This window comes from Mustela nivalis (assembly GCF_964662115.1).
Source record: "Mustela nivalis genome assembly, chromosome: 1".
NCBI lineage: Eukaryota > Metazoa > Chordata > Mammalia > Carnivora > Mustelidae > Mustela > Mustela nivalis.
The window spans coordinates 113851637-113864797 of NC_139020.1; the positions used below are offsets into that span (position 1 = coordinate 113851637).

The 13161-nt window shown below is 32.8% G+C and overlaps 1 protein-coding gene across 6 annotated transcripts in view; it reads right to left on the bottom strand.

The window, feature by feature from the left end:
• The window catches only part of ACAP2 (ArfGAP with coiled-coil, ankyrin repeat and PH domains 2), a 140067-nt gene that overhangs the window by 23033 nt on the left and 103873 nt on the right, over window positions 1-13161 (bottom strand). For all 6 annotated transcript variants that reach the window (XR_014302912.1, XR_014302913.1, XM_082699600.1 and 3 more), the window contains 3 exons: window positions 9918-9969; window positions 8293-8393; window positions 7566-7671 (listed from right to left, as the gene is read on the bottom strand). Coding sequence is in view for 4 of the 6 variants with exons in the window: in XM_082699600.1 (XP_082555726.1) it covers window positions 7566-7671; window positions 8293-8393; window positions 9918-9969 (259 nt within the window). In the remaining 2 variants the exon portion in view is untranslated. The remainder of the gene's footprint in view (window positions 1-7565; window positions 7672-8292; window positions 8394-9917; window positions 9970-13161) is intronic.

A 13161-nucleotide genomic window follows, 5' to 3' on the forward strand; every position in this document is an offset into this window, starting at 1 on the left:
CATATAATAAATGCATAATGAACACATGTGTAAGATATGAGGGTGGAGAGAAAGGGAAACACTTATTTAACAAACAATATCAAGACAGATGAAATAAACATTAGACTATTAAGACTCAAGAATAAAATTAATATTATTATTTTATACCAAGTTTTTCTGAAGTATTCAATGAACTGCAAGCAAATTGTTTTGATTACTGCAGTGAATAACTAGAAATGGTATGGCTTTACTAAAGAATAAATCAATTACATAATTATAATTATATTCCCAGTAAGACAAGTGAGAAACTAAGGAAGGAGAAGAAAGCACTAGTGTGAGGTGCCAGAGCCCGAGTAGGGGCAGTAGGCAGGAAAAAAGGATGTTCGTTACATACAGGGGGACTGATCATGTAAGTAAATATGTTAAAAATAAAAGGGAGCCATTTATTTATATGGAAAGGGACAGAATTAAAACAAACCCTGTTGTGTGTACTTATAACTGGAGATACAAAAGACACACTAATGGTTTTCAATATAAACAGATACATAAAGATATGTAAACATGTCTATGTGTAAATGCATGCATATATTCCTTCCTTGGTTTCTAAAAGCCATTCACCAGCAAAAGGAACTAGGGCTCTTTGGAAAAACTGCTGATCTTAGCACTGATGCAGAGAAAGTGCAAGATGAACCCAGAACATCTCATCATGCTAGAGAGTAAGGAGGAACTCAGATTGATGGGAACATGTCAAAAGGATACAGAAGCCGGGGTTCCACTGGCCACATTTGGGCCAATTTTTTAAAAGAATTTATTTATTTGAGAGAGAGAGAGAGCACACAGGCATGGCAGGGGTTGGGGGGAGGCAGAGGGAGAGGGAGAAGTCCGATGTGGCACTCGATCCCAAGACTCTGGGATCCTGGGATCATGACCTGAGCCAGAGGGAGATGCTTAACTGACTAAACCACCCAGGCGCCCAAACCTGGGTCAATTTGAACAGCAAAACAATGATAGTAATGGATTATAACACATTGAATAAAATAGTGGTCTATACTGACATAATTAAATAACATTTAAAGCCTGATGAGGAACAGAATATTCGCATAATCTCAAAGTACATCTCTTACAAAATACTTATTATCTACAAAGGAACTATTATAGTACAAAATTCTAGCAAACACCACCTTCATCAAGCAATCAAAGTTAACATCACCAATAATGAGACAAATCAAAGTTATGTGCCGCCCAAGTATGCACTTAGAAGAACACAACATCACTTATACAACACACCTGCCAAAGATACATAACCTTGAGAGTAAAGATCAAACTCACAATGAAGGACATTTCATAAAATAACTCATTAGCTTCAAAACTATCAAGGTCAAGAAGGTCAAAGTAAGACTGAGGGACTATTCCTGAGGGAAGGAAACTAAGGAGCCATGGAATCTAATGTTACCTGTGCTTCTGGACTGGATCTTATAGCTCTAAAGCATATTACTGGGACAACTGTGAAACTTAAAGATGTTTGGGAACTAAACTGTAGCCATGTATCAATGCTCATTTCCTGATTATGATGGCAGCACTGTGGTTTTATGAGAGAAATGTCCTAGAGTGTGGTAAGTAACACTTAAATCAGTGGGGCATTATGCTAGAAACTTACCCTGAAACAGTTTGTGGTGGAGGGGGCAGTTATTTGTACAATACTTGGAACTTGTCTGTAAATTTGATACGATTCAAAAATTTTTTTAAAACTGTTTTACTAGTGGGGCACCTGGGTGGCTCAGTGGGTTAAGCCGCTGCCTTTGGCTCAGGTCATGATCTCAGGGTCCTGGGATCAAGTCCCGCATCGGGCTCTCTGCTCAGCAGGGAGCCTGCTTCCTCCTCTCTCTCTCTGCCTGCCTCTCTGCCTACTTGTGATCTCTCTCTGTCAAATAAATAAATAAAATCTTTAAAAAAAAAAAACTGTTTTACTAGAATATGTTCAATAATGTGAATTACTTCATAAGCAATTATCAGATAGGAAAAAGATGTCAATGTAATACAGAAATCTTGTTGGGTCATTCCCAGTTTATAGAAACTAATGTTTTTGTACCAAATTAAAGAAGCTGAAAGCAAAGTATACTACACAGCAGAACCTGGGCTAGCTGCCTCCAGGAAAAAAGGAATAAATATGACACTCATTCCTTCCACTCTTTTTGGCTCATTTTGGCTATGTGCTAGGACTCAAAAGTGTGTGCTGCATTCATTCTCTCTGATCTTTACCTGTTTTGCCTTTGTCACCATACCTGAGTAGCCTCAACCCTTCCATACCCTTCCATTATGCTATCTTCATCAATTTTTAAAGCTAAGTCCTATTATGCTGTAGTATTCATTTATTAATACTTCAACTCTTCCAGTATTTTTACTGAGACTCTAAAATTCCTGCAAGTATTCTAGTTACAAACTCACACGGTTTTTCAGGAAGCCCTATCCCTATTTTTTCTGTAATCCCTATTATTTCTAGTGTATGATTTTTCATAACAGGTATTTCAGCAATGCTACCAGCTTCTTCATCAAGATGATCTGGATGCAAACGTAATTTTGTTCCCTCACAAAACCTTGTTAAAAACCAGAAAAAAATTATTAGAAGCCATTATCCTGAGCTTTTATTGGACAAAGCTGTGATAATCTGAACATAAAAAAAAATACTAATGTTGAACATCTTTTCATGTATATGTTGGCCATCTGTATGTCTTCTTTGGAAAAATGTCTATTCAGGTCCTCTGCCATTTTTAATCAGATTATTTGTGGGGGTTTTCGTGTTGAGTTGTGTAAGTTCTTTGTATCTTTCAGATCTTCACCCCTTACTGGACATACCTTTTACAAATAGCTTCTATCATTCAGCAGGTTGCTTTTCTATTTTATTGATGATTTCCTTCACTGTGCAAAAGCTTTTCATTTTGATGTAGTCCCAGTAGTTACTGCTTTTCTTCTCCTTGCCTTAGGAGATATATCTAGAAAAATGTTACTGTGGCCAATGTCAAAGATATTGTTGCTTATGTTCTCTTAGGAGTTTAATGATTTCAGGTATTACATTTAGGTCTTTAATCCATTTTGAGTTTATTTATGTGTGTGGTCTTAGAAAGTGGTCCAGTTTCTTTCTTTTTGCATGTGCTGTCCAGTTTTCCCCATACCATTTATTGAAGAGACTGCCTTTTCCCCATTGTATATGCTTGCATCCTTTGTCATAGATTAACTGACCACAGAAGTGTAGGTTTATCTCTGGAGCTCTGTATTCTGTTCCACTGATGTGTCTATTTTTGTGCCAGAACCATTCAGGTTTGTAGTGTATCTTCACATGTGGAATTGTGATACCTGCAGCTTTGTTCTTCTTTCACAAGATTGCTTTGGCTATTCAGGATCTTTTATGGTTCCATACAAATTTTAGCACTATTTGTTCTAGTTCCAATAAAAAATGCTGTTGGCATTTTGACAGGGACTGTACTAAATTTGTAGATTGCTTTGGGTATTATGAACATTTTAACAATATTAATTCTTCTAATCCATGAGCATGAAATAGCTTTCCATTTATGACTTCTCTTCAATTTCTTTCATCAGTATTTTATAGCATTCAGAGTATAGGGCCTTCTTGGTTAAGTTTATTCCTGAGTATTTTATTCTTTTTGGTACAATTGTAAATGGAATTTTTTTCTCAATTTCTCTTTCTGCTACTTCATTGTTAGTGTATAGAAACACAACTAATTTCTGGGTACTTTTTATCCTCCAATTTTACTAAATTCATCTATTACTTCTAGTAGTTTTTTGGTGACATCTTTAGGGCTTTCTGTGTATAGTATCACATCATCCACAAAGAGTAACAGTTTAACTTTTTCCTTACCAATAGGGATGCCTCATCAGGGAAATGAAAATCAAAACCACAATGAGGTATCACCTTACACCTGTCAGAATGGCTAAAATAAAAAAGACAAGAAATAACAAGTGCTGGTAAAAATGTGGAGAAAAAAGACTGCTTGTGTATGGTTGGTGGGAATGTAAACTGGTGTAGCCACTCTGAAAAACACTATGGAGGTTCTCAAAAAATTAAAAATAGAAATACTACATGACCTAATAATTCCACTACTGGCTATTTACCCCAAAGAAATAAAAACGTTAATTCAAGAAGATACATGCAGCCCTGTTTACTGCAGTACTATTTACAACAGCCAAGATATGGAAGCAATCCAAGGATCTATCAATAGATGAATGGATAAAGAAGATATGTATGTGTGTGTATACACACACACACACACACACACACAGAGGAATATTATGAGGCCACAAAAAGGGATGAGATCATACCACTTGTAACAGCATGGATGAACCCAAAGGGTATTATACTAGGGTGAAATAAATCAGATGAAGAAAGACAAATACTGTATGATTTCACATATATGTAGAAGCTAAGAAACAAAATAAATGAATAAAAATACAAACAAAAAGCAGAAATAGACCTATAGAGAACAAACTAATGGTTGTCAGAGAGGAGTGAGTGGGGGGAATGGGCAAAATGGAAAAGGGAGTGGTAGATAAAGGCTTCCAGTTATGGAATGAGTAAGTCACAGAGATAAAAGGTATAGCACAGATAATACAGTTAATGGTATTGTAGTAACACTGTATGGTGAATATGGTGAGCACAGGGTAATGGATAGAGTTGTTGAATCACTGTTCTATACCTAAACTAATACAACACTGGGTGTCAACCATACTCAAATAATTTTGTAAAAATAAGTAATTACTGTAATTAATTGGGACCTATTGTACCTAAAAAATCCATGAGTTTATAACAATAACCAAAAAATTAGATATCTGTCCTCCTTGAAGTAGCTAATAAGGTAACCAAATGTGGTAATTAAAAGAAAAAATCAAGCACTTTGTTAAAGTAACTAAATAGCTCTAGCTGATAAACAAATGCTATATTTAATGTAAGATTCAAGTTAATCAATAAAGATGGGATGACAGAATTAGAGAACCAGCATTTCGCAATTCCTAATGAAATTACAAACTCATCTGTAAAACCATTAGATGAATGGTTGGAGGGGGATTAGATCTTACAGGATCAAAATAACACAAAATAAAGTTACTATACAAAGTAACAAGTAGACTGGGAAAGGGGGAGAAAATTTAACTTTACGGTGGAGAAATCATACTGTCATCTTTCTAATCCAATGTGGCCACCTCATCTTCACACAGAAGCCTTACAGCATTAGCAATGAATGACTGGATAACCAAGTATTCGGTGCCTCCTGTTGCAACATGAAGTATACGTACCACCTATGATTGAATTTTATCAGTTGAAATTCTATAGGATAACTAACTTTATCTCTTCAGTAAGTCATTGTCATTAAAAGAAGGCCTTGCTCTAGACTGAAAGACCTGAGAGACATAACAACCAGATGCAATGCCCATCATACACAAGATGCTACTTTATAAATAGGTGGCAGAAGACATTTTTAGGACAACTGGGGACTCCTGAATATAGAGTGGGTAATAGATGATATTTAAAAATTACTATTAGGCATGAAATGAGATGATGACTATAATCTACTTAGAAAGCTCTTGTGGGGATTTTTTTAGTTTGTTTGTTTTTTTTTAAGACATTTACCCACAAAAAAAGGGAAAACAGAAAAGCAAATAACAGCAACAAAATTTTGAAAGCTGGAAGATGGTTCGATGAATAGTAACTAAGTGTACCAAGGCCAAATCTTACTATGTAAGTAAGTAAAAATCTGAGTTCATGAATTTACATTACATGATACTCAAATGGCTCAAGGATTTATACCAGTGAACCATAGAAGTGGGAACCAAAGTGGGAGAAATGACTGTGGAAAGAACAGGTAGATCCCAAAGTGCCTTCCCCAATTCCATGCCCTTTTGGGACTGCTTCCACACATAAATACAAATAACTAGAATTTTATTTTATACTCTGAGGAAGTAAAACAGGGTCTATGCATAGGATTTACCTGAAAGTGTAAGGCAGAAGATTAAATGAACATATACACACTGAATATTGAGATCCCTGGCAACTAGTTCCCAGCAGACCCTTACCCCTCTGCAGGAGACTGATATCGAGACTTCTCTGGAAATCATACAAGCTAAAAAGATTCCAAAGAACCTAACTCTCTGGTTGTTCCTCAACAAATCATCCAGACTTCAGAGAGGCACATAGTCAACAAAGTCCTAACTATGTTCTTGAGAGTGTCCAAACAGGCTTTAGTCCTTAACTTGTAATCAGAATAGATTACCAGATAGCCAAGAAAAAACTCTTGACTCAACAGTTCTCAACATTGCCTGTATATGGAAATCACCCAGGAAGCTTTTCAAATATTGATTCATGGGGGACACCTAGGTGGCTCAGCAGGTTAAGACTCTGCCTTCAGCTCAGGTCATGATCTCAGAGTCCTGGGATCGAGCTCCACATTGGGCTCTCTGCTCAGCAGGGAGCCTGCTTCCCCTCTCTCTACCTACTTGTGATCTCTGTCAAATAAATAAATAAAATCTTAAAAAAAAAAAAAATATATATATATATATAATAGATTCCTGGATCCCAACTCCATTTAATTACTCTAGGGTAGAACCTATGTATTAGGATTTTGTTTTAAATCCCTGTGTTATCGTCACAGGCAGCCAAGTTTAAAAACCATAGCTCTAACGCTGTATCCATGAAGAAAGAACAGGTTTACATGTATAAATATTCAGCAAACAAAAAGAAACTCCAGGAAATTTAATATGTGTTAACAAAACTAAAGTATTCAATAGAAGGTTTGGGAGATTAACTGAGAAAATCTCAGAGAAAGCAGAGCAAAAACACATAAAAAAATTTAAAAATCATAAAATCAGTCCAGAAATTCCAGAAAAAGAAAACAGGAAAATTGGAGAGGAGCAATACAAAAAAAAGGTCAGTAATAAGAAAGACTCCAACAGCAATGATGAAACTAAACAATGCTGTTAAATTCTTAAGGATAATTATTTCTAATCTAGAAACTCCAACCCAACCAAACTATCAAACAAATGTGAGGATAAAGACATTTTCAAACATGCACAGACTCACAAATGCTTCATTTTCAAGAAGTTACTTGAGGAATTATTAAGTTCCATTTCTCAAAGCTTACTAATGGCCTTGCTCAAAAGTCTGTAAAATCACTGGGAAGCTGAACCCAGGCTATGACGCAAGACTCCACATTCAATTCATCTTATCCTATCCACGGAGATTTCAACCAGAGACAATTTGAGCTTTCCTTTTTTGATTTTTATTAATTACTAGTCTTTTATTTTTTTTACTGATTTTTATTAATGAGAATACATAACATATTTTGGGAAAAATACTTACATTAGAATACCTAATGATAGTCTAGGATATATATTCAAATACTGAATTAAACATATATTAAAATGATAAAGAGAAATAAACTGAATCTAGATTTTCATAGTAAAACCTCTCTCATTTACAAAATTCATCATTCATTAAAAACTGGTATGATCACATAATGTTGAAATTAAAATTAAGAACTTTTGGCAATGTATCATTTCACATTACAATATTGTTTACTAACCTCTGATTCATCACCCTTCTCTCTATAAGCAGTAGCAATACTGGTCTGAACAGCCTTAATCCATGCCTGGCGCAGCTTTTCAGAATCTGCCTGAAGCATACAACTTCTAAAAGGAAATGACATTGTTTTCTCAGACACTAAGGTAACCCCCCTCCAAATAATAACAAGGTTTACTTTGCTATTTAATAATTTTCTAATAAAAAGCAATTTCTTTTGAAATGTTTTATTTCAACTATCTTTAGGACATAGTATGTTCATGAAGAAATCAATAGAAATGAAATAAATTGTCTATTAGGAAAAAAAATCACAAATCCCTGAACATTAAAATTTTTTTTTAATTTACCAAATATACCACTAATTTTTTCTATTGGATAGAAATATAAAATGATAGTTATCAGAGAAATTGATCTGATATATGACATCAGTTCATAATCAAGACACTAAAAAGTTTTCATATGGCCATATCAATAATCTTTATAGAATTTAAAGAAAATGATATTGGGTAGAAGTTACGTAAATATCTCATAATACAAAAATACATAAATATCTCACTGTAATACTTATAATCATTAATTATTAAATTTACTTTTAAAGCATGTTTTTCCCTCTCTACCATAATCACAAGTAAGACACAATGTTTTATTTTACAATGTTCTATACTCTGAAAAGTTCTTTAAAATAAATGATAGAAACTTAAAAGCAACTCTCATTCTTTAGAACCACTTACTTTGTTGGAGAGACTACTTCAAAACAGAAGCGTCGTTCTATATCTTCACAGTGTTTCACTGTGCAGAGCCTGAGATCTTCCACTACCACAGTGGGGTTATCCTATAATAAGGAAACAAAACTCTCATGTTTATCAACTTAGTTTTTAAATACTACTGCCAATACCAATAATAACATACTTTAAAATATCACTTGGAATAAATGGTCTAATTTTAAAGATTTATATTTATCTCATTTAGGATTAGAGATAGGAGTTATCAACTCTTATATAGATGTAATAAAGGTAACTGTGTCCTGTTCATAATTTTATCTGTCTCATAAAATGGCTGTACAAGGATTAAATGGAAGTATATGTAAAGAGCTTAGTCTAACACTTGGCAATTAATTAATAAGTTGCTCAATAAACATTAGCTTCCTACTAACTTTAATTTTCTTCCATTTTCTTTCACATCCATTACTCTCCTGGCTACCCCACACACACATACACATATATAATAAAATCTACTTTCCTCTAAAAAAGAAACCTTTAAGAGTCAAGTTTTAAATAACAACAAAAAATAATAAGCTTATCTATTCTTCTTAAAAATACCTAAGAAAATGAGGAAGCTTCTATCATTTTTCTAGTACTTAATAAAAATATAAACTCAAAACCAAGTTTATCAGAGCAGAAGAAACCATGAACTAACTAGGACTTGCATGGAATAAGCCTGTTAGCACAGAAACAAGCAAATAAAACTTCAGATTTATCTCAAGAGCAAAGTGAGCATTTGAAATGGACAGCTGAGGGGCACCTGGGTGGCTCAGTGAGTTAAGCATCTGTTTTCAGCTTGACTGAGATCCTGATCAGGTTCAGCGAAGCCCCTGCTTCTCTCTTTCCTCCTACTCCTGCTTTCTCTTACTATCTCTGTCACTATCTTTGTCTCTCTCTCAAATAAATAAAATCTTTTAAAAATAAATAAATGTACAGTTGACTACGTCATTCACAAAGACTAACTAGGTAAAAATCACCTATTAACTAAGGGTTTTTTTTCCCTAATTATTTTTAACATTCTCAGGTGCCATGTAATTGTGGTACGTCTTTCCAATAAATAAAAATTCCTCAACCTTAAAAAAAGGTTCAGGAAAAGAGATGTATAAAAACAGCATTAACAAATTTAGAGGTTTCTATTTAAATTACTTCAAGCTTAAATTTTACTGTCATATTTCACATTTCCATATTTATCACCTTTGCCCTAACGTTATGTTTCTCAAAAGGCACCCTTTCCTTCAGTCTCAAAATATACTGTCGAAAAAAAACAACAAAAAAAAATACTGTTCAATGGCAGTATTGTTCCTGTCACACACTAGCCAAAGAAATAAAGAAATGAAAGTAATAATCCTGGGACAGAGAAACACCTGTCTTAAAACCAGGAGTTAAGAATTCAGAATTCAAAATCACTCTGCTTATTTTAAGAATCAAAGGTTAATACTTTCCACTTTTGAGTCCTCTTATACATGACTAAACATAAAATTAATAAAATAATGTTGCATACACAAGCATTTAAAAACTTCAGTGCTTTATCAAGATGAACAGAGAACTGAAATGGGGGACTCACTGGGTTTTCATTTAATTAACAAAATACCTACCTTAAACTTTTTCTGGTAAACCAACTGATTGTTCTGTATTGAAAACCAGCGTCTAAATAAATAAAAACAGATTAAGTTCTCATAGACATAATTTAGGTCAGTTGTTAGAAATGAAATATTTGGGAAAGCACTAGAAAATCAGTTCATAATAATTATGTTTTGAGAAGTGCACTGTTTTGTTTCATTTTATATGGACTAATGTCAATGAGATAACTACTGAAAGTAAACAATAATTTTAAACAGTTTTAAAACCACAGACTAGGAAAATAAAGTTACTGTATTTTGATTCATTTTCCGTCAGAAATTTATATCCTAACAACAGCTGTTATCCTTTACACTATCACCAAATAATTGTAAAAAAGTAAAAATTAGTTTTTTTGAGGTTACTCAAAAATAACTAAAAATCTTTCCCCCAAAATAATTGCTTCAATTATCAAGTAGAAATAAACTTATGTTTTAAAAGACGATCCATTTGTATACAGCAAAACACTGAACTAAATGGTGCTTTGTCTATAACCTTTGCACAGCTAATTCAGCAAGTGTTTGATTTGTTAAGCAAAACAGGAAATTAAATCATTTTAGAACTGATATCAAGTAAGAGATAATCGCCAATTCACTTGACTTCACTTTAATATAAAATACTTATAAGCAGAATAAAAGTTATTACTAAAAATGATTCACCTATTTATATTGTTCTGCTTGTTCTTATAAGTTATTAGGCAAACAATTTACTTGCAATCTGTTTTAGAAGAAAAAGCTAACCTATGTATGGCATATTTACTAATTCTTATTTATTAAAACAGTAAAAGAAGCTAAAGACTTACAAAAAAAAATTAACAGCCAAAAGCCATTCATAAAAAGAAGCAAAAATTCTCATCAAGCATGAAAGGTCAAACTATTTCAGTCATTATTTTAAAATTAGTTTCACGTGAGATGATTTCTATTGTAAACATTAGTTATTAATCTATTAGCAGATAGAGATTCTACCTTTTCATTGACTAATACAAAGCACTAGAAAATGTATTTAGACATACTTAGATTTCTATTTTTAAAAATTAAGTTAATTCTCCAAAGCTATGAAAATTATTAGATGCTTTTCTGTTTTAAACTAGACAGACTGTTAGGTTTTCTTGCTACTTCAAACGGTATCACCTTTACCATTAAAATAGAGATCTGTTAAATAAGCATCTAGATAAAACCAAGTGACTTGCCTCTAATACAAATCATCAAGAGGAAGGCTAGAAAAGGAAGAACTTCTGGGTTTCTTTGCTTTGGTACACATAGTTGGTTAGAAATGTTAAAGGAAACACCTATAAACAAACAAAATGGTGCAGCCCTGCCACATGGGATGACATGCAATGGAAACAATCTCTGATATTGATCAAAATGTTTTTTTTTAAATCATTTGAAGTAGAGTGAACTATACTAATAACAGCTCTTATGTTTTACAGTATAGTAATCATACATAATTCTATGAAAAACTATAGTTTTATTGCACAATAGAAAGCACCCACCCACATAACCGTGTAAACTTTTCGTGCTTCTGGGATCTTTAAAAAATAAATTTCTATTGAATTGCTGCATCTTAGGATAATAACCTCGAAAAATTATTTTAAAAACACCACATTAAAAAATTTTTTTTTTTTTTTTTTTTTTTTTTGGGTCAGAGAGCATTTCCTCTGATTATTAACTTTATAGATCGTATACGTTTCTGAATCCCAATACGTTTCTGAAACCCAGGTTTCCCTACCATCTATCTGCTTCGGGGTGACTCTCACATCATCACTTTTTTGTACACTCAGGGAAGACACTATAAATTCATCTTAATTTTGACATTTCCTAAGGAAGAAAATCATAATAAATCCTACACAGAAAAAATTTTTTCAATTATTAAAATCTATGTATTATATGACACTGTCTCCCCTCCTCTGCCATTAAAATAAAGAAAAAAGAGTCAACTACACTCATTTACATTGATCAAAACTTTAATTGGATGAGTAAGATGGAATGTAATTTTTTAAACTGCTCCTATGGGATAATACTAGCTATTATTAACATTTCTAATAAAAGGAAAAAATGAGATGGTTCATAGCCTATAATGTATAGGATAAGTTACTTATTTCACGCTCACGCTACCTGTATTTTGGAGCTACTTTAAAAAACAGTAAGGGCACCTGGGTGGCTCAGAAGGGCAGCCAAAGGAGGAGTGTGCAGCTATCTATCTTGAGGTCATGAATTCAACTCCCACGTTAGGTGTAGAGATTACTTAAGTGAACTTTAAAAAACATTTTTTTAAGATAATTAAATAATCAAAAAGACCAACTTTAGAAAGCACTGAGCTGATTACTACACTATATCCTACAGAAACTGACCACAAAGCCAAGATATAAAAAGACTGTTTTTTAAACAGCAAAATTTCTTGGTTCATTAAGAAAAATAATACACCACTTTATATCTATCCCAAAGTGAAATAACTCAATAAAGATTTTAGGCCAAAATACTAAATTCATAAACAGTTAGATATTATTGATATTTAAATACCTATGAGAGCTTCAGGATAACAAAACATGGTGGGAGTAAAGGAAAAAATGTATTAAAAAAATAAATCAAGTGTCTTTTTTCATGTTTAATCATTAGTCCTAGAACGGCACTTGAAACCAAAAATAAAATGTAAAAGTCAAACTTCTAAATCTTAGATTTGTCACTAAAACTATAAAAATGAAATTCATATATGTGCCAAGTAGGTGAACATTTAACAAAATTAAAAGCTTCAGCATGTACACTACTATCTTTCAAATTCAATTAAATTTGTCCCAAGAAAAAAAGACCAAAATATTTTTTAAAAAACCTCTAGGAAATGATAATTTGTATTTTCAATAAAACTAACATGATTATTAGCAAAGGCGCTAATTCCTAGTTACTGTTTAAAATTTTGAAAAGTGTTTAACTGGCTTATTTTCCTCAAAAAAATAAAAAAGATACAAAGGCATTCATATTACTTACTCATCTATATCTTTGAGTTACAATAAATGTATCAAATTAAAATATATCAATTAAAATTGATATATTAAAATATATCAATTAAAACATATTGAGGCAATTGGCAATGAAAAGATAATTCCATTCTTCAAATGAAATATGTATATTTTCTTTCCAATTTAAAACATGAGACATTATATCCATTGCAAGTAATCCAAATGAAATGCAGGTTAATTATGAGCTTTCTCGTGCCAAAGAGGAAACT